Below are 22,659 nucleotides of genomic sequence, written 5' to 3' on the forward strand. Positions count from 1 at the left end.
CACAAATTAAGGTATTTTTGATGAAATCCAAGTTTTTTATGCCCTATAGACAGCAACGTAATTACCACAGTGGTTCAGTCTGAATGTTTTGAAGCGACAAGAATACTTTTTGTGCAGCAAAAAACAATTTACCCTCATTCTCCTACGCTGTCCATGAGACGGCCGCAGTGGTGGGCAGATAAGGTTCATTGGACCACAGCGATGGCCAAGACCATGTTCAAGCACTGGATGGGAAATTTAAAATAGCAATAAATGAGGCCATCAAACAGGGCCGCCAACCATCACGGACAAGGTGAATCACGAGAGTTGGGTTCAGCTGACCCTGACAGGAGGCGTGCTCAGGCATATCAGGTGTACGAGAACATTAGAGCCTCCCGAAGAAAGACGCAGTGAACCACATGAGGTTTATTTGTGCAGTTCATCAGGAGACTTCACAATCACGTTGACCTGTTACTGCTCAGGGCAGCGTTTCCCAAAAGCATCGTAAGCCTATCATTGCCATCAATGGAGCTACGATCAACTTCCGCTTATGACGCTTTAGGGAAACGCTGCCCTGATCTGTTGACTTAGACTCAGCTGTGTCAGTACATCACTAATGCCTTTATTAACCTCAGCTCAAGCAAACTTCACATTCACATAGAAATATTCTGCTATTCCCAGATGTCCAATGTTGAATTTTCTGTCAAATTTGTGGACGCGAGTTTGTAAAGTGAAATAAAATGGACTGAATATTTTATGTTGTATTTTTAAGACTGATTATTGGAAGTGAAATCTGAAAGGTGAATATGAATCTTCACATTTTTAATAATGAAAACGTGTGAATGTTTTGAACTGAAATATTTACTATAATACAGCTTGAATTCACGACCACGTTGGATTTCAGACAATAAAAATGCATGCCCTAAAAATACAATGCATTAAAATGCAAACATGGCTTAATGCAATGCATTTTTTTTAATTAGTGCAATTCAACAAGCTTTTTCTTTCTAAAACTTTTGGCATTAATCAACTTCCATGTTTCTGTTCTCCCAGTGAAAAGTCTTGGTGACACCTGCTGGTGAAAACTGTACCTGCAACAAAGACCCTGGCCAGAACATGCATAAAAACAGCTTTTACAAACACACTGCAAATGTTTTATTGACAGTATACATTAACAAATCAAATAGCATTGATGTGGTGTTGTCAGGTCAACACGAGAGCAACTACTCTTCCTTTTAATTACACATCTCATTAAAGCAAATGTATAAAACTGTTCTGAGATCAGGTAAAACCCTAGACACTGATCTCAGAGATTCATGGGTTCATAATATCTTAAAGGGACAGTTCACTCAAAATGGAGAAGAGAATCCAGGGTTTATTAGATTTACAGTAATAAACTACAGACGTGACTCAGACTGATGTTCATCTTCCTCTCTTGGAGCCGCCGCCTCGGCCTCTGGCCTCGCCCTCCTCTGAACGCGCCGCCCTTGACCTTCTTCCTCACGCCGCTGGACTGCTCGCCGTCATCATCCTCCGCCGCTCGGGGCCGCTTCCTCTTTTCTGCGCTTTCCTTCATCTCCTGCCAGAAACACATCCGTCAGACACACTCCTTCAGACCTCATCACACACACACACACACACACTGAACCAGGACTTACGATGCGTGCGAACCGCTGGGCTTCGCTCACTCGCTCCACTAGCATCATCACTTCCTCTTCCTGTGTGGGGAAAGCGGGCAGTTTCTTCCCGATCAGCGTTTCGATTCGCTGGAACAGCTCCACATCATACCTGCAGACAGACACACGCATCAGGAGCCAGCGCTCTTCAATGAGCACAAACAGGCTTCACACACACAATCAACGCAGCGCTCACACACACACAGTCACAGACAGTCACACACACACTCACACACACACACACACACACATCTATAAAAGACTGATTTCATGAAAAGGGAATTAAAACGAAGACTGTAACACGTTATTCATGCAGATCTGATAAAGCTTGAAATCTTTCACGGGTTCATCAGTTCTGAAGCTGATAGAATTTATGTTTGCATTTCCATCCAGTGTTTATGCAATATCCCAAAAATTCTCATGAAAGGTGATGGATGGAAACATATTAATGTGACACGAGATGAAGATAAAGCTAGCAAAATCGAACACTGAATCTGTGGCATAAATCTGAAATAAGGCTTGAGATTCACAGCAGAATCATCTGACTGAAATGATAACGGCGATTAATCTGACGAACACAAGCACAGTGAGGACAGGAGGAGCGACTGACTGTGTGACGAAGGTGATGGATTTCCCAGATCTCCCCGCTCTCGCCGTGCGGCCCACGCGGTGGATGTAGTCCTGTGGAGAACAGCGTTAGCAAACAGACCGTTCAACAGAGCCCAACACTCCTTCAAATGACTTTAATAAAGTAGTTTAAATATGAACAACAGCATCTAACACAAGAAGTTATAACAAACAAACAGCCGGTCATCAAACACAGAGATAAAGCAAACGACAGGCAGTTTGTCAGTATTATAAAGTGTTATATTAAATGTAAAATGTATTATATTTTCCGTGCTGTTAGATTATGATGATGTCACATCAGATGATTGACAGTCAGTCACTCAAAGGGTCGGTTCATCAGTGTTTCAGATGTGTCGTATATTCTCTCATCATCATCATCTCAGCTTCTGTTTACCACATGTGACGTGATCAGCGTTTATATGACTGATAAGAAAGATCATTCACATTCAGTTTGTGTGAACGATCCCTTTAAATGACTGTTTTTATTAACACAGGTGAATCTGAACAGGAAGTGAGGCTCTTGAGAAAGACCAGAATCAGATTCAAGGACTATTTAAAGCACCTTTTAGTTCATATCAAGCACAATAAAGACAATCTGGACCATATCAAAGACCTACTGTACACTGCAGTGATGTTATGGCATAAACTGACAACTGAACTCTCGTTTAAGGGTCATGTGACCTTTCTAAACACCCAATGAGAACGAGAGAGAGAGTGAACGTTTAACATTTATTTTACACTGAAAAAGAATAGACATGTTATTCTGTGTAAAGAAATATGAAAAAAACAAGTGAGAATAAATCAGTGATATCTCTTCTCTCTTCCGGAATAGTTTTCTTCTGTATGTACGCTGGTTTTCACAACAGCGCCACCACTCTCGCCCTTGAGTGCAACAGCAGCGGCTACGGGCACATGATCTAAAGCTCAAATCTAACTGGATGGACCGTTTCATTGCAGGGCGATGGGGGAAGAAAAACAAATCCTGCTTTGTTGTGCCGCGACTGATCCTGCCCAGTGTGATCGGCTCCATCGGGATCTGTTGTTTCGATTCAAGAGTGTGAAAATATGGCTTGATCTTCGTATTTGCTTGAACAGAAAACGCGCTGACTGAAAATGCACTTGATGGTGCTTATGGAAGAGCAGAAATACAGTGGTGACCCCCGTTACCGCTGAACAAAGCTGCGCTGCACTTATAAACACTACTTTATTAGGCTTTATTCACTGGAGTTTTAAATAGAGATGCACAAATAATCGGTATCGGCCGATAAAACAACATTTTCAGACTATCGGTCGATAGGATTCATCTGTTTTTTTACACTGTCAATCAAAAGAGGGCAGAAACATGCACTGAATATGTGCTTTGTGTAAAGAAAAGTTTGATGTTCGATATTAATAGTAATTATACGAATTAATAACACTCAGAAAGATTCAGCTAATCTTCAGAATTTAGTTAATGTGTGTTAATATTAATTTGAGTAATGTGTTTATAACTGATAGCAGTTACTCTGAAACAAGCTGATGAAATGGAGAGTTTTTATTCGCATTTCTTTCATAACAGTTAAAAATATAATAACGTAAATATCATTAATTTAAAAGATGGTATTTAGGCAGAACCCCAAACTATTGTTATCTGCAGATATCAGTCTGAATTATTGGCTATCGTGGAGAATTTATTATCAGTGCATCTCTAGAATAACTGATGTTTATGAAGCTCAATACTGCGTCAAGCATCACTTCACTGATCCTGAGCAGTTCCTTGAGCTTCCTGCGTGGATCATGATCCATACAGTCACGCCACTTTTGTTAAGGTGCCTCCCGCTTTCCCTCCAAACAGTAGCGACTGTTATAACAGCACCATGCTACTCTAACGACATTTAGGTGAAGGTTACTTCAAGGGCCTGTGTGTGCCGTCACAGCTTTACCTTTGAATGTGTGGGGATGTCGAAGTTGATGACGCAGTCGACGTGTGGGATGTCCAGCCCGCGGGACGCCACGTCCGTGGCCAGCAGGACCGAGCGGGACTTGGACTTGAACTTGTTGAGAGCGCCGAGACGCTTGTTCTGAAGAGAGAGAGACACACGTCAGTCACTGACAGACAGCAAACGCTCGAGACGCGGCTCCGGCTCCGTACCTGACTCATCTGACCGTGCAGAGGGATGGCCGTGATGCCCAGGTTCCTGAGCAGCAGCGCCACACGCTGGGCGTTATTACAGGTGCCGCAGAACACCATGAAGGAGTTTCCAGCCAGTTCATTCAGGATGGAGACCAGATAACAGTCCTGCAAGACAAACACAGTTCGTAAGGGCTGAAGCACGTCTGATAATCATGTGAGCTCAGAGGCAGACGGAGACGCCGGAGGAACCTTGTACTTTGATGGGATGAATATGTAGTACTGCTGCAGTTTGTCCACGGTGGCGTATTTGGTGGAGACGGCGCACTTGACGGGGTTCCGTAGAGCCGCCCGCTCCAGCTTCTGCACCTGAAAGCAGCGAGACGCGCGTCAACCGCTGCTCAACGCATCAGCGGATGCTTCACACACTCTCAGGGTGTGTGTGTGTGTGTGTGTGTCCTACCTTTTTGGTCATGGTGGCCGAAAACAGGAATGTGTGTCTGTCGCGCGGGATGATCTTCAGGACTTTATCCACCTGACACACAAACAAACACCTGAGCTCATGTTCTCTCATGTCATTGAGCTCTATATATAGATATATGAGTGTATGTGTGTGTGTGTGTGTGTGTGTGTGTGTGTGTGTGTGTGTGCGCGTGTGTGTGTGTGCGTGTGTGTGTGTGCGTGTGTGTTAGAGTGTGTGTGTGTGTGTGTGTGTGTGTGTGTTAGAGAGTGTGTGTGTGTGTGTGTGTGTGTGTGTGTGCGCGTGTGTGTGTGTGCGTGTGTGTGTGTGTGTTAGAGAGTGTGTGTGTGTGTGTGTGTGCGCGTGTGTGTGTGTACCTCCGACTCAAAGTCCATGTTGAGAATGCGGTCAGCCTCGTCCATCACCAGATACTTGAGCGCTCGCAGGTTGAATCCTTTGGTGTTCTCCAGGTGATCGATCAAGCGGCCGGGAGTCGCTGAGGGTCACAGGGAAGGATTCATTACCCATGATTCAAATCAGCCCACGTTCAGTGATCACGCCACACACTTGACAGGAAAACATTCTCTTACCGATGACCACGTGAGGTTTCTTGGCCAGAACCAGAGCCTGAGACATCATATCAATCCCTCCGACGATGACAGCTGAAACACACACACACACACAACACTGTTAGCATCACATGACCTGGCGTTACATCATAGCGTCTGATCACAGTAAGGCATGCTTTCACACTGGAGACGGAGTATACCGGTCTTGACGCCGATGCTGGAGCCGAGCGCGTCGAACTGCTCTGCGATCTGGAAGGCCAGTTCTCTGGTGGGCGTCAGGACGAGTGTGTGCAGCCGCTGCGCAGACGCCAGGAGAGACTGCAGGATGGGCAGAGCGAACGCGCCCGTCTTCCCCGAACCCGTCTCTGCCAGACCGATGACATCACGACCTGCGGCGGAGACACACACACATGCGTTAGCAGCGGTGTCACACGTGTGTGTGTGAGAGAGAGTGTGTGTGTGTGAGGAGCTGCTCACCCTCCAGAGCCACAGGAATGGCCTCGATCTGGATCTTGGTGGGTTTCTTCCAGCCCAGCTGATCACAGGCTTCACACAGAACCTCCGTTACGCCCTGAAACAAAGTCAGTCACATGACTTCCGGAGCAACACTGTGTTTTATATAGCGCTATTAAAGGTGCTCTAAGCGATCCTGGGTGGAGTAACTTCCTGTTAACGTTCTTAGTGTTGTCTAACAAAACAGAGGCTAGCTAGACCCTCCCTCCTCCTCCTCCTCCTCCTCCTCCTCCTCCTCCTCCTCCTCCTCCTCCCCTCCGTGCTTCCTGAAACAGTCATGAACGCGCATTTAAAATCATTCTTGTCGGTTATTGGCTGGAGCATGTTTATTATGTTTCGTGGTCCTGGGGCATATTCTTCATACGTCGCTAACTCACAGGATTTGACGGATGGCGATTTGGCCTAAACCTTGGATTGTTCGGCTCTTCGACGCTCATCCTGGACTTGCTGTCATAGCAACAGGTCTGTAAGCTCAAACCTGCTCGGGAGCAGCTTATTTCATGTAAACAGGATTAGATTGCATCTTTTTAAGCGGAGGTGATGCTTAAAGTCTGTCCCAGCCTCTGCTACTTTCCCACAAGAGTACCCTAATGTAAACCAGGGACAATATGATTTAAAAATAAATTTGCAAATAACACTATAATGCCGTGTAGTGTCATAATATAAACACCGACAGTTTTACTCTGTGAGAGATTCATTCGTGAGGGAATAATTACGTAATAGTTTTTATTGGAGTTTTACACACATGATGTACAGATGTCTATGCCGTACGTGCATTTGTGCATTTGAACCGCGACAGATATTATGGGAGTGGCTTGATGAAGCGCAGGAGATGCAGATAACTTGATCTTGACCCTTAAGAAACTTTAATTAATGCTGTCAAATATGCTTCAAAGGTAAATTAGTTGCTAATTACAACATTGAAATAAAAAATTGCCTGTACAAATAATAGAAATTGTGAATATAGCCTAAATAATTGGGTAATCATGTAAAAAAAAAAAAATAGTGCACATTTCATTTATCTATTATAACATTTATGTCATTCTTCTGTCATTTATTCGCTTGGCTGTTTCCTTATAAATGTCTAGAAATTCATTTTTAGTTTAGTCAGGTGTCTTTTCTCATTCTATGATGTCATTACGTTGCCGTCTTGACTCCAGCCAATCGCTGCATTGCTGATCGTGGTTTCGTGTATCGATACATCTGCCCTTTTCATGGAACACGAGAACACGCAGTAATCTTACACAACTTAATCCAGATATTTTAATCCAATCCGCAAATTCGTTTGAAGAACCAAATTAGCCAGAGTTCAGTTATCACGATTAGAAGATCTGGCATCTGTCAAATCATCTCAGATGTATTAAGCGAGGTACGAAGAATATGCCCAGGCTGCACCAGGTAGATTTTGTTGCCGTTTTTGGAGCTTGTGGCGACTACAGAGACCGTGTTTTTTACAGTGTGTTCAAGGGACAGGCAGCTAGTGGATAGTGAGTTGATGTTTGCTGTATGTGACAAAAAATGTTTTGGCCTAAAAACGCGTGACATCGCTTAGAGCACCTTTAATTCAAACTAGAGGGCGAGTAAATGATGACTGTCCCTTTAAGAACAAATACACACAAGAAAAACGTGACGCAAAATACAGCGCGAATAAAATAGAGTGGAGAGAAAACAAGAGATGATATTTAGGCAAAATATACAAAATTACTGAACACTGAGCGAAAATAACTTGACTAATCGTCACTATAAAGTGCTGAACTTACTGTAGTGAAAAACAACAAATAACAACACCCCTGATGTGCGCGCGCTTCTCTGTGTGACCAGCAGGCGGCGGGAAAGTGAACGCGCACCACAGTTCCGTGAACTCGACATGATAATATTAGCGTTTTAAAGCCTATTTTCTTCAGAAAGCGTCTTTTCGCCTCAGTAAAGTAAGAGGCGCTGACAGACAGCCCGTCTGAATAATGACCGAGTCTGATGAAGACAATAATGACCGAGTCTGATGAAGATCTGTGTGAAGTGAAAGGCGCACGCGCGTTCCTCACCAGGTCTCTGAAGGTCTTGAGCGTCTCCTCGGTGTTCGTGTCTTCACTCGGCTCCATCTCTGTCATGTTGCTGCTGCTGTCTTCGGCTGTGTGTGTGTTTTTCTGCTCTTCATCTGAAGACGCGTCTCTAGGATCCGCCATGTCTGCGGCGCGTTACCCACGTGCTGAAGCCCCGCCCACGAGCGGAAGTGACGGAGGGTCGCGCAAACAGCGCGAGTGTGAAAGAACAGCAGTTCTAGAAATAATTTCTTAAAAGCTTATTCACAGATTTTATCCAACAAATCATTATTTACAAAAAATTAGGGAAAAAAGAAATAAAAGTGAATTGTACTTGTTGTAACAAATATGAGGAAACGCCCTTGCACTTATTTTGCACACATGCATAATATTAATGTCACATACTCTGTCACAATATGGTGTATATTCACAAATTTATCAGTGTTTTAGACCGCTTTCACTCTTGGGTTTACTGAATATTCTGACCAAGAGGAACAGTACTTTTACTTAATTCATTTACTTACATTATATGGTTGGTAAATTTACCAATAAGTAACCAAATAATTATATGATGCTGACTGTAATATATATATATATAATGAACAGCGATACTAGTGTTTAAACTAATCAATGATATGCATAGAAATTACCCCATAAAATGACACAAACCCTAAATGAGAAGCTGTTCTGGGGAATCTGTACTTGAGTTCTGTTGAAAAACAATACCATTACAGTTTAATTTAGACATACGTCATAAATACGTCATTTTATCATGTTTCCTTAATAACTTAATAAAATAGCATTTCTATCCTAATGTAACAAGCAAAGCTCATATACATTTAACTTATCTATATTAAAAATCAATTGGTTGCTTAAATAAGTATTTTTTAGAAGAATTGTTCATAAAATAAATATAATTTTCTGTACACAATATGGTTAAAAAATCTTTAACACATTAATATTTCAGTAAAGGATGAAGAGGTCTAGGCTGGACAGTGCTGTATGTCCAGTTAAACATGGTTTACTCTGTTTAATTGACTCTTAATGTTAATATCTGACCTTCAGTAGTTTCTCAGCACTGATTCCACTATCCTCTTCTGAACAGATTCATCTCTGAGCGTCTGTACGACTGATCTTTAATCAACATATAATCATTGATTGGCAAAGAGACACAACTGTTTTTAGCAGTGAAGAACAGCAGCAGGGTTTGACTTTTTTATTCATGTTTCAAGATAAAACACAATCCTGTGACACTAAGAGAAAACGTACAAAAGAGCTGCAGAAGGGAAGCGTGTGGCTAGAGCAGGCCCTCCATCTCCCTCATGAAGGCCTCGTACATCTGGTCCTTGGTCTTCATGCTGGGCGGCGCGGCGCGGTCCGGTTGGCTCGGGTGGCTCAGGGTCTGGTGTTTGGGCTGCTCGCGCTCGTCCTCCCTCCGGCCGGCCGCTCTCTCCATCCCTCCGGGCACCCCGGCCCGATCCCTGCGCACGCGGAGCGCCGTGGGCACGAAGCGCGTCACCTCCGTCTTGGGGTTGATGATCTGCGGTTTGGCGGAGATGGTGGCGCCGCCCGCCTGGGCCGAGGCCGGGCCGGAGCCGCCAGTGATGTTGGCCCGCTTCTCGATGGTGGGGGCGAGCGGGTTGGAGGTGGTGCCGGGGGGCGGCGGCATCTGCAGGGCGGAGCCTCTGGGGGGAGGCGGGAGCGAGGAGGAGCTCTGAGAGGCGTCGGCGGAGGACGTGGGCGCCGCGGGAGACTTCTGACGGATGCTGGGTGGGGCGCTGAGCACGTTGGGATTGAGCGGAGGCGGGAAGAGAGAGAGGGGCGGGGCCATGCGGGGCGGGCCGGCGCGGGGCGGAGGGGGAGGCGGAGGCATTCCTGCAATCCAACAAACACACATTAAACATCAGTGTTCATTCCTGACACCGTTTGCTACCTCACGTCTGGTGTTACGGCACATGATCGCTCACCTGGCGGGGCCGGCGGCGGCAGGCGGGGCGGGGGTCCTCGGGGCGGCGGGCCGGGCGGCAGGCCCGGTGGAGGGCCGGGAGGAGGGCCGGGCGGGCGGCCCGGCGGGGGTCCTGGGGGCAGCAGGCGCGGCATGGGGCCCCTGAGGGCCGCGGGGAGTCCAGGAGGCCTCAGGAACGGAGGAGCGCCTGAATCACACACAGTCATCATCTCACTGAAACATTTACCGCTTCACTAACGACTCCAAGCTTAACGTGCGGCTCATTAGCATATGATAATGATGCTGAATAATAAATAATGAGTATAATGAGAATAATAATGAATGATAATGAATAAGCGTGAGTGATGTAACGCACCGGGAGGCGGGCCTGGAGGCGGGCCGGATGGCGGTCCTGGCGGCCTCATTGGTGGAGCTGGAGGCGGTCCTAAAGGAGGAGGCCCTGTGATGGGCGGAGCCTGCATGTGTGGGGGAGGCTGCTGCGCCGCCATTGGTGCCGATGGAACAGGAAGTCTGGGATTGGCCAATGACGGAGTGGCTTCAGCAGAGCCCTGATCCTCAGCATCCGACTCGTCAGAGTCCGAGTACTCCTCTTCATCATCCTCCTCTTCCTCCGGGACAGACTGACCTGAACACACACACACACACACACACACACACGTCACAACCCCTGTCTGACCCTTGACCCATGATGCCCATCAGAGACACACACCTGCCATCCGCAGCATCATGGCCTGCAGCGGCGTGATGCTCTTCGTCTTCACCACCCTCTTCTTCCTCTTGTCTTTGGGCGGCGGCATGTCAGCGAAGCGCACACTGCGACCTGAGAGAAGCAAGCGCTGATGATCAGAGTTCAGTCGAGGGTACGGCAGTGTTATTTGACACAACTCAAATCAAGACCTGTGTGTTTCTCGCCTCGCTCTCGCTCCTCCTCCCTGTCGTCATGGCGATCGGCCGTCAGTCTCGCGCCAGCGTCTGTGTTGTCTCGCTCTCCGCCGCTGTCGTCCTGAGAGTCGCTGTCGTCGTCTGTGTCGCTCTCGCTGTCGGAGTTTCTCCCTCCGGTGTCCATCATTTCAGTGTCTGACCCGCCGCTGCCCTCTGACACAAACACACATTAGTGACAGTGGAGTTACACACAACATGCAGAACACACAGGAAGTTTTGGACTAGAAGATCTTGGGCTCAGTGTTAGATACACACTACACTCCAGGTACATGCTAACATGTTGTGTATCTGGTGTGTAGCATGTAGTGTGTATTCTGGCGTGTTGTGTGTATCTGGAGTGTAGTGTGTACCTAACATGTTGAGTGTATCTAGTGTTAGCGTGTATCTGGCGTGTAGTGTGGCTCCAGGTACCTGTGCGGCGTGTGTTGGCGTACAGCTGCAGGATCTGCGGCGGCGGCGGTCCTGGAGGGGGTCCTGGTGGTTTACGTCCCGGCGGCAGGCGTGGAACTCCAGCCAGAGCGGCTGCTGAGAGCGCTGAACCTTTCCTGAAACACACAACACACATCAACACACACAATCAACACACACACTCTTTCCTGAAACACACACAACACACATCAACACATGTGAACACACATCAACACACACACTCTTTTCTGAAACACACACAACACACATCAACACACACACACACACACACTCTTTTCTGAAACACACACAACACACATCAACACATGTGAACACACATCAACACACACACTCTTTTCTGAAACACACACAACACACATCAACACACACACACACACACTCTTTTCTGAAACACACACAACACACATCAACACACACACACACACTCTTTTCTGAAACACACACAACACACATCAACACACACACACACACTCTTTTCTGAAACACACACAACACACATCAACACACACACACTTGCATGCACACACACGCACACTCTCTCACACACACACACACACACACACACACACATCAACACACACACACACACACACTCTTTTCTGAAACACACACAACACACATCAACACACACACACACACTCTTTCCTGAAACACACACCAACACACTCACACACATCAACACACGTGTGTGTTGTGAGTGTGGGTGTGTGAGAGAGTGTGTGTGTGCGAGTGTGTGCGTGTGTGTTGTGAGTGTGAGTGTGAGAGAGTGTGCGTGAGAGTGTGTGTGTGTGAGTGTGAGAGTGTGTGTGTGCGAGTGTGTGTGTGAGTGTGAGAGTGTGTGTGTGTGTGCGAGTGTGTGTGTGTGTGTGTGTGTGTGTGTGTGTGTGTGTGTGTGTGTGAGAGAGTGTGCGTGTGTGTGAGAGTGTGTGTGTGTGTGTGCGTGCGAGTGTGCGAGTGTGTGTGTGTGTGTTCTGAGTGTGAGTGTGTGAGAGAGTGTGTGTGTGCGAGTGTGTGTGTGTGTGTGTGCGTGTGTGTGTGTGTGTGCGTGTGTGTGTGCGTGTGTGTGTGTGTGTGTGTGTGTGTGAGTGTGTGTGTGTGTGTCCTGACCCCAGCGCAGAGCTCTTCTTCAGGATGGAGGGCGGCTGGGCTCCGGGCAGCGGGATGTCCTGGATGAGGATGCTGGACGGAGCGTGAGGCATGTCAGGAAGAGGAATGCTGTCCACCTCCACCGACTCGGCGTTCTGACGGACAGAAACAAGCATCAGCTGCTGAACGTACAGCGGTTCATATCATCACTAGCGTCTCCTGCTAAAGTGTGTCTGACTCGCACCTTGACGGAGTCGAAGTAGAGCGACAGCTGCCCCCGCTTGGTCTCGTAGTCCACCTCCAGCTTCCGCAGCTCCTTGTACGTCTCCGGATTCTCCCGCTCGTACAGGCGGACGATCCGCTCGAAGGTCTCGCGCAGCTTCTTGCGTTTGTCGCGCAGCACTTTCTCGTTCAGCAGCGGCTGCTGCACCGGGTTGAACTCTGAAACCAACAGTCACATGATCAGAATCTCACGCACGATCGGTGCACTGAATTCACATGTGTCACATGACCCACACACCCATCTCGTCCAGCTTCTCCATGTCTCTGATGATCTGACGCGGGTCCTTCATCTTCAGCACAGCCGCTCGGACCATCATCCTCTGCTTCTTGTTCTGCCACACACACACACACACACAACAGCCATGATTGAACTGAACCAAAGTCATCACAAACCTGGGGTCAGAGGTCACGTACGTACCTTCTTCAGCTCTCTCTTGCGCGCCTCCTTCCCTGCACACACACACACACACACACACACACACACACACACAGAGGTCAGAGGTCATGTTCACAGCACTGACACACACATGAGCTGATCTAGAGTCAGTACTCACTGGCCTGGTCCGTGGGGTTCATGAACTTCCCACTCTTGGTGGAGGAGGTGGAGCGGCGGCCCATGATGGCTGACCGTCGGCTTCACCTGAGCAACACACACACAATCAGCAGTGACCTCATCAGACGGGGACAGCAGTGCATTCTGGTGATTATTTAAGAAACTAACGACTCAAACAAGTCATGCAGTCACATTACAGCAGTATAACTATCCTACTACTGTTTTCATTTCTAATCTAATATTTCATGACATAAATATATATATATATATATATATATACACACATGTGGTCTGGTCAGTGAAACAGTTATGAGAGCAAGTAAAAGTCTGTTTGTTGAGTCTAACCCTACATGTGCATCAAGAGACACCAGTAAACATGATGGAAAGAAGCAGAAAACAGCATAAGCAGCGCAGCATCACACTGAAACTGATTTCATCTCTGTTCGTGATCATCTGAGGATGTTTGTATCAGCTTTAGTGTGTGTGTGTGTGTGTGTATCTGTTCATATAATCTCAATTCGCTTCGGAAAAATGAGTGTGCATGTGTCACATGAACGCGCCGCGCGGTGAACCAGTTTCACGTGATCAGAGTAAAAGTCAAACTCACCTCAATCACTTTGATTAATATCTAATATTCACGTTTATCACTGATCAACAAACGCGTCCAACAGCGCGAACCATCTCTCTGAGCGGAAGGACGTCACCGCTACTGGAACACGCGTCACTTCCGCCTTCCGGACTTTTATTATTTAAATCGACAGCGCGCTGCTGAAATCTAGCCGTGGAGAGATGAAGCTTCATGACGTTCAGAAGATTTCCAGCCTGATGTGTTGAAAAGTGCTTCATTCCTCGAGGAATTAACTTTGGGATGTGATTATGATCCGTCGGTCTCAACTGTTTCATGATCTGCTCTTTTTTATCAGTTTGAGTTTCTTTCACAACATTATCAGAGATTGTTGAACATTTGAAGTCTACCAGCCCTCATTACATTATTCACACACACACTTTAAACAGGTTTTTAATGTTATTGGCTATAATAAATTGCTATTTTTTGTTATTGATGTTTTAATCAGATCTGGTCGAAGTCTTTCATTTGCCCTTCAAAATAACAAGCGTTAATGTTGAGCCCTGATAAGATCAATTTAACCCCTGCATTTCTCCAGGCTTCGAATGAACGCAGCGACACCTGCTGGTCAAAGCAAATATGCTGCAGGAAAAACTGTCAGGAGTTCATGATACATTAACACACACATATGGTACGGAGCCCCTAAAGGGACATGGTGGTGGAAAAAAATTAGGAAGGAAGGAAATTTTAAGTGCTGGTGGAAAAAAATGGTGGATGTGAGGATTTTTTTTTTTTTTTTTTCAAATCTTTTGAATTCCCTTGCAAAGTTATAATCGTTCCCTTGCTGTGAGCTCGGACAAACTCTTCCTCTTTAATGTCCCGCTGGCTGGCAGTAGTGTTTCAGTTAGTAACATACGTTAATAATGCACACAAATAATGCGCAGCTCTTATAGAGTTTGAACTTGTTGGACTCAAATATAAAGAAATCCAGTCAGTGCTTATGTCAAGCAGCTCAGTAAAGTTGGCAATATATTCACAGATTCGAGCTTCCCGGATTAATAACTCGTGAGATAAACGTTGTTAAAACACAAATGGGTAACACTTTACTTGAAGGGGTGTGCATAAGACTGACATGACACCTTCATAATCATGACATGACACGTGTCATGAATATGAAGGAGGTTTTATGAATGTTTATGACAACTGTCATTAAGTGTCATTCGCTCAATTATGTCATTTTTAATGCAAAGATGACATTGTTTGAGATGTCCGAGTTATGACAACTTGACATAAACCAACACATCATAACCTGTCAGTGTCTTTGTCATGACAACTTGACATCATTTAGCTTTATGGGTTAACATTACATTAAACTGTCATGTGGTTGGTTTTGTCATGAGGCCATTATAATAGTGTCATGAATATGTATCTTGAGCTCAAGTACAGTGGTACAAATTGAACTTGTCATTAAAATGTCATTAAGTGACAAAACTCTGACAAATAATTTTATAACAGCGTTATGACTATTTTTCATTTCATGGTTTTTTTGTTTTTTGTTTTTTTAAGTTTCCTCCAACAGAAGGTCAGATAATAGACAATTTCTTAAAAAAGATGACACTGTTATAAAATAATGGTAACACTTTATTTTAGGGTCTTTTAACTAGTTGCTTATTACTATTAGCATTCATGGTAACGCTTTAGATTACAGCCCGGAAAGTACTGCGTCATTACAATGAATTTACAGCGTAACTTTCAATAATTATAGTGTAACTATACAGTAAGTATGTGTAAGTATAGGGGAACAATATGTAACGTATTGGGAATAAAGGGATAACAACCAGGAAAATAACAAATTATTTATACTGTAAATATTTTATAACTAAGGGGTAAGTATGACATTACGGGCCGTAAATTAAAGTGGAGCTTGTTACACTCTTATTTCATGTAGTTACAGGGTACGTAATTAATAAAATGCAAACAATCTGATATCACTGACTCTGAAACCTTTATTTGAAAAACAACTTTATTAAAAACAGGTCTACAACACTTATTATTCATTTTTTTAAATCAACTTTTCATTTCAAACTCTAAAGTCCTGACAGAAAGTAACAAGTTTTGTCCGTTTTTTGGTTGTTGTTTCTCGCTTGGCTTCCTCCTGCTCTTGTTTCTCAGCTGATGAATCTTAAGAAGGAATCTCATTGCTGTTCTGTATTATAAGAAAATACAGTACACCCAGAAATTTTCTCATGGTTTAGGCTATTCATCTTTTCGCTTCTGACCAGCTGTCACCAGCGCCTGCATGAGAGTCGACTTCGCGTTTGATGAAGCACATTGAAATGAGCAACGTGAAGCTTTCATGACGTTCTCACGGGAGATTCGTGTGAAACTCGCGCGAGAACTGCCGTCTCTGTTATTCTGTCTTGTTTGTTTCTCATTCTCATTATCTGTTATTCTGTGTATTTTGTTGTGAGCATTACTAAAAAAAAAAAAAATAAATAAAATAAAAAAAAACTGACGGCATCCAACATCTGCGTTAGTTTACACTACGTCACGCTTCAAGTTACGTCAAGCATGAACTCTCAACCCTCGCATGCAGAAGACAGCTGGTCGAAAGTTTTAAAAATATTAAAATATATGGTATTTTTCTTACAAATACGTATCGTTTCACTTCAGAAGACATCGATTCATCCATTGGGGTCGTATGGATTACTGTAGTTATTGCTGTTTGTGCTGTTTGATGCTTCGACTTTTAGGAACACGTGAGCTTGCATTATAAAGCATTCCCAGATGATTCATTTTTTTCTTCCTAAAATCCTTTTTGTGTTCATCTTAAGAAGGAAAGTCGTATCCATCTCAGATGGCATGAGGGTAAATGATGAGCACATTTCCGGGTGTACTGTATTTCTTATAATACAGAATAGCAAATGGGATTCCCTCTTAAGATTCATCAGTGGAAAGAAAGAAAAAGAGGAACAAGAGGAGGAGGAAGCCAAGCAAGAGAAACGAATAAGAAGTGTTTTAACTTTAAATCTGTTTTGAAATAAGTTGTTTTTCAAATAAAGTTTTCCAAGTGATATGACTGTTTGAGTTTTTATTTATTTATTTATTTTTTATTAATTACTTACCCTGTAACTACATGAAACAAGAGTGTAACAAGCTCCACTTTAATTTACGGCCCGTAATGTCATACGTACCCCTTAGTTATAAAATATTTACAGTATAAAATAATTTGTTATTTTCCTGGTTGTTACCCCTTTATTCCCAATACTTAACATATTGTTCCCCTATACTTACACATACTTACTGTATAGTTACACTATAATTATTTAAAGTTACGCTGTAAATTTGTTGTAATTACGCAGTACTTTCCGGGCTGTAATCTAAAGTGTTACCGCATTCATATGGCTAAAATATTGGCTATTTATTAGTACTTATAAAGCACATATTAATGCCTTATTCTGCATGATCTTATTCTACATTCTTAATCCTACCCAATACCTAAACCTAACAATTAACTATAATAAGCAGTAAATTAAGAGTTTATTGAGGGAAAAGTCATAGTTAATCGTTTATATATGTGTTCCCTATACTGAAATGTTACCAAAATAATGTAATGTAATGTTAACCCATAAAGCTAATTAGTTTTTTTAAGTTTGATAATTAATCTGCTATGTCATGTTTATGACAGGTTATGATGTTTTGGTTTATGTCAAGTTGTCGTAACAAAGACATCTCAAACAATGTCATCTTTGTATTAAAAATGACATAATTGAGCGAATGACATTTAATGACAGTTGTCATAAACATTCATAAAACCTCCTTCATATTCATGACACGTGTCATGTCAAGATTATGAAGGTGTCATGTCAGTCTTATGCACACCCCTTCAAGTAAAGTGTTACCCACAAATGCAGCTACTTTCAATCATAGTAACCTACACAACGAGCTACAACAACCCAATTTTCCTCAAATGTGCTTTATAATATATAAATTGGTCTCTATGAGCAGGCAGCGGAGAGACACATCTGAAGGGACTGTCTGAAAAGTGCAAAACCCAAAACCCTTTTGCTCATTTTATATTATGAAAAATACTCAATATTAAAAACAGTGAAGTTATTGATTTTATTTAATAATCATAAAAGTTATGCATTTTTTTATTAAACTAAGTGTTGTGGTACCTATAACCAGCAGGAGAGCAGTGATGTATGAGCTAAATTTGGTGACAGTACAGTGTGTTACAGTGAAGTTATTGGCTGCGTCCGAAACCGCCTACTTCTCTACTATTTAGTAGGGGAAAAGCAGTAGGCGAGCGAATAAGTATGTCCGAAGCAAAAAGAGTAGGCGAAAATTACCTGGGTGACGTAATAATTCTCGCGAGATTCGGCCGTGCGTCTACTTAAAGTGCGTCCGAAACCGCCTACTTACCTAATATATAATAGGGGAAAAGCAGTAGGCGAGCGAATAAGTATGTCAGAAACCAAAGTAATCATAAAAGAGTAGTCGAGAAGTTCCCGGATGGCCTACTGCTTCCGCCCAGATTCTGAAGTGTTCCTCGATATATACTTTTCTATCCCAGGAGGCCACGGGAGAGGATACGTCATAATCGAACACGGAGGAGAAAAGCGACGCGGATGCTGTCAAATGTGAGTATTGAAAACTAAAAACATGGTTCTTGTGTTAAAGTCACATTTGTTGAGCTACTGTAAACTGCTGAATGTGTGAAGATGCTGGACACTATAGTTGTGATGCTGCAGTAAAAACACGATTTATTATGTATAGATAACAGGAGCTCTAGTAAACACACATAACTTAATTCTCCGAAGTGTATTTACATATTCTAAACCATATACATCTTAAAGATGCTTACTAAATGTCTATTTAACATCTGACAGGAACGTCTTCTTTAAGTATTATGACTTATGAGTGATGGATTATGATCTGTGAGTGATGTGTGTGTGCTATTATTCACTGTTGTCAACACTGTTTACATTACATGAATGAAAATAATGTAAATAAATAAATCTACAGTAACTACACATAAGTTTAATCTATTTTATTTGTCCATTAGTACTGTGGGTAAATTAAGGAACATTTGTGTTGGATAAGAAGTGAGTTAACACATCATCAACATGTGAATGTAGATTTGAGCACATAAATCTCAGAGGAAACGTGAATCTTGTCTGATGTTACAGGGACAGATGACGGGGACAGATGAGCACACGTGTGTTTATCCGGTAGAGGAATGATGCCATCAAAAGCTTTGAGTGAGGATACTACAGAAATGAATACAAAGTCTATTTAAATCTAAAGTCTAGTTTATTTTAATTATTGTAATTTAAACAGAGTTATTACAGCAGTTTTGATGATCATTTTGTTACTTCTAAAGCAGAAATCGGATGACATTGTGCTGTTAAAATGACTGCTTTTGTATTATGATTGTGCATTATTGTAGGATGTGAATGTCCTCAGACTGGTGTCACTGAGGATGGAGAGCCACAGCAGATCCTGGGAATGGTTCAGTGTCATGGACGAGATCCTCCATCACTCCTCCTTCCAAGTGACTCGATCAAGGACACACTGGAGGAGACGCTGCAGAGATCGAACCAGCAACCTTCTGCTGACCAGCTCAGTGGTTTAGACCACTACACCACAAAAGTAATGAAGCTACGACAAAAACTAGCAAGTAATTGTAAAAATATGAAATTAAATATTGTCAAGAAACAGAATACTGACATGAATAAATTGTAAAATGTTTTAATCTGTTTATTTAGTCATGCTGATGGAGAGCACATGAATGTTTGCAGCAGCAGATTGTCCCGCACATCTTCTCCCACTCTTGCTTCAAGGTTGTGGTCCATCATCATGGTCTTCCTCATCCTCTGGATCAACAGTGTCCCCACTGAGAAGAGCAGCAGTGAGGGACATGATGGATGAAGGTGTTCATCAGCTGCCTATTCTACTTACGGAACGAACGCGACGCCAGTTTCGTTTTTTTCCATAACTTGAATAGGGAAGGCGTAGGACATTCAGCGTAAGTGTTATGAAGAATGCGGAAGCAGAAAGTACGTTCAAGGTGATATTTTGTTTATAAAGCATAAACGGTTGTATTTTTTTCGAAAATGACTGATCGATTCGCTAGATAAGACCCTTATTACTCATTTGGTATCGTTCAAAGCCCTTGAAGCTGCACTGAAACTGTAATTTTGACCTTCAACCTGTTGGTAGCCATTGAAATTCACTGTAAGGAGAAAAATCCTGGAATGTTTTCCTCAAAAACCTTCATTTCTTTTCGACTGACGAAAGAAAGACATGAACATCTTGGATGACATGGGGGCAGGGCCGGCTCTAGCCCTTTGGTTGCCCAAGGCGAGATTGCCCTAGCCCCACCCCCAATAGACCAGTAGTCTTTGAGATTAATTAATGAGGAATGTCAATGTTTACTTGGAAACAAGTCACTGAAGTTTTAAATTGTGGTTGAATAAACGGTATTCAAGGGTCTTACTTGCTTCAGGCTGAGTATCCCTGGTCTCAGTGGTCTGTGTTTCACTGGGGCCTGGAATGCTAGATGTGACTTCGGTAAAGTTGGTTTTATATTCGCACATTCGGACATCCGTATTCAATAGCCTTGTTAATCACACTACATTGGACATTCGAGCAACTGTACTTTTCATAACTAGCATGCATACGTTATCCGAAATACTGGTCTTTTGACATTTACATCCATGTAGGTTATCAGTGAAGTTACGTTTGCTAGTAATACGTAGCAAACTAGCAAAGTAACTAGCTAGCTAGTGATAGCTTAGTGACAGCAATGAAACGTTCAAGGTGATGATGCACAATACTAAGCTAATTTATTTCATTTAACACACGTGTGTCCACCAGAGCGTTTTTTCCAGCTGCTAGCGTACTTTTTCAATTGTTTTCAATGGGAACGCCGCGTTTTTTAAACACCGAGAGAGTAACGAGGCGCTGAGTGTCTTTTTCACGCTCAAGCGCCGACAGCTTGGCATTTTTTACTGGTCGCCTCGAGTTGAAGAATGTTCAACTTTGAGTAAAACGCTGCGCTCATCACTGTCACTTTTTAGCCAGCCGTCCAATCAGAGTGGAGGAGGGGCGGGACAAATACAACACCGACCAACTGTCACAACATTCTTGCTGTACAAAGACATTAACAAGCAGAGAACGGAACAAAATGGATGAGAAATTAATATTGCTGGTCTCCGAAAATACATAGCAAAGTAATTTCACATTGTGTCAACAATTTAAGTCTGAAACAAATTACCTGCAAAATCAGTTATAAGTAACAGTGCCGTGGATATTCCGTATCATAGCAACAAAGCATCTCAACGGAAAAAAACGCTGCGCAGCTGAAGCGCTCTCAAGCGCTCACAGACGGGCGTTTTAAGCAGAGCGCCTAGCGCAGTGGTCTCAAACTGCCGGCCCGCGGGCCATTTACGGCCCGCCTTCCCCCTCCACCCGGCCCGCAACTGATCTAAAAAATAAAACATAATCCGGCCCGCTGAATTATTATTATTTTATTATTGTTCTCTAGTTGTCTCATACCATATTCCACATGCAAAGAAAAAGTTGCCGTTCTAAGGGGCCATTCACAGATATGGCGTCACATAAGCGGCCGCGCCACTTTCTCCTTCTTTCCAAAGCGCTTACGCTCCCGTGACCGTGGCGTCTGTCGTTGCTATGGAACCATGAAGTGCGCTCTCCACGATAACGAAGTTTCAGCAAAAGAAAAATTGATTTCTAGTCCTTGCATTAGCTCTACTATATATATATTTATGGAGAAATAAAATATTAAAATAAAATATTGGATGAGAAATAAAAACCCGCCCTGTACAGCTATGATCAGCTGTTTGGCTGAGCTATCGGTGTTGTTAAGGAAAGGCCGAAGCTCATCGGTTGGTTCTTGTCACATGAAAAGTGATGAAAAGATGTTTTCATCTCGCCGCGGCATAGGCGCGCCTGGAAAAACGAGCGCGCCGCACCACATGCACGTCGCGACCGCGCCGCTTCTATGGCCGCATTTACACTGCAAGTCTTAATGCACAGATCCGATCTTTTGACCATATCCGATTTTTTTGGACGACGTGCTTACATTTCTTGTAATTTCGTGACCTGTATCGGATGTGTCCTTTTTACACTGCACTTGGTGAAACGTACCAAAAATAGCCTATTTGATATCACAAATCAATTTCAATGGTACATTGAGCTTAATTTATTGACATGAATTCATATAGAAACCCTTTTAATGCAATAGTTACATCCCTGCATAAAAATAATACAAATTCTTCACGACAGTATACGTACGCAGCTCTGCTGGAAGCGTGTGAGTTGAAGAATACTCGGGTACAGGTAGATATTCACAGCTTCTTGGGCTCGAATCCGCCATCCTATACTAGGTTTTGTTTTTTTTTGTCATTAAAACAAATGCATTCATCAGTGATTGTATATCAAGGGCAGTTGCAAGTTTGTGTGCTTTTTATTTTGTGGTTTCAATGGAACGAATAGGGACTGAAGCGCGCGTTTTATTTGTATAGCACATTTCATATACAATGGTAATTCAAAGTGCTTTACATAAAGAAGAGCCAAATACATAATAATAAAAATGGAACGCATAAGAAATAGAAATAACAGTAAAGACAGGGAATTCCACTATCTGGCTGGAAGAGTTAGGAAGTTTCAGGGAGTTTTTGTTGTCTGTCAGAGCGGATCTAAACGGATCTATCCATCAGAGCGGATCTAAATTTTAGAAATTAAATTTGAAGTAAATGAAAAATAATTAAGTACATTTTCAGAAATTTTGTGCACTCTTGTGCTTGAATATTAAAATGGCCCTCCTATGAGGTGT

At 43.4% G+C, this 22,659-nt stretch overlaps 3 protein-coding genes and 1 long non-coding RNA gene across 7 annotated transcripts in view; 1 reads left to right on the plus strand and 3 right to left on the minus strand.

The window, feature by feature from the left end:
• Positions 1 to 22,659, minus strand: part of LOC125247003 — a 537,225-nt gene that overhangs the window by 63,998 nt on the left and 450,568 nt on the right. The window lies entirely within an intron of this gene.
• Positions 1,111 to 8,197, minus strand: ddx47 (DEAD (Asp-Glu-Ala-Asp) box polypeptide 47). Its single transcript, XM_048157908.1, is given in 13 exon segments — positions 1,111 to 1,438; positions 1,440 to 1,558; positions 1,638 to 1,767; positions 2,266 to 2,336; positions 4,205 to 4,342; positions 4,414 to 4,560; positions 4,645 to 4,761; positions 4,856 to 4,927; positions 5,230 to 5,348; positions 5,443 to 5,514; positions 5,622 to 5,810; positions 5,899 to 5,992; positions 7,977 to 8,197. Coding segments are annotated over 13 exon segments (1,446 nt in total). The 5' UTR covers positions 8,118 to 8,197; the 3' UTR covers positions 1,111 to 1,401.
• Positions 9,176 to 13,990, minus strand: LOC125246558 (WW domain-binding protein 11). 2 transcript variants are annotated; one of them, XM_048157521.1, is made up of 12 exons: positions 13,839 to 13,990; positions 13,233 to 13,318; positions 13,097 to 13,128; positions 12,917 to 13,010; positions 12,641 to 12,837; positions 12,418 to 12,551; positions 11,293 to 11,426; positions 10,852 to 11,034; positions 10,649 to 10,759; positions 10,295 to 10,564; positions 9,941 to 10,126; positions 9,176 to 9,848 (listed from the first exon to the last, which is right to left on the minus strand). In XM_048157521.1, exons 2-12 carry the CDS (start codon positions 13,294 to 13,296, stop codon positions 9,271 to 9,273), a joined length of 1,983 nt encoding a protein of 660 aa, XP_048013478.1. In that variant the 5' UTR covers positions 13,297 to 13,318; positions 13,839 to 13,990; the 3' UTR covers positions 9,176 to 9,270. The 2 variants fall into 2 exon arrangements, with proteins under 2 accessions (XP_048013478.1, XP_048013471.1); XM_048157514.1 differs by having other exon boundaries at positions 10,837 to 11,034.
• Positions 18,024 to 19,821, plus strand: LOC125249053. The gene is made up of 3 exons (XR_007180482.1): positions 18,024 to 18,439; positions 18,989 to 19,451; positions 19,568 to 19,821. It is a non-coding gene; the product is annotated as an uncharacterized LOC125249053 (long non-coding RNA).

The sequence above is a fragment of the Megalobrama amblycephala genome, linkage group LG1 (assembly GCF_018812025.1).
Source record: "Megalobrama amblycephala isolate DHTTF-2021 linkage group LG1, ASM1881202v1, whole genome shotgun sequence".
Classification (NCBI taxonomy): domain Eukaryota; kingdom Metazoa; phylum Chordata; class Actinopteri; order Cypriniformes; family Xenocyprididae; genus Megalobrama; species Megalobrama amblycephala.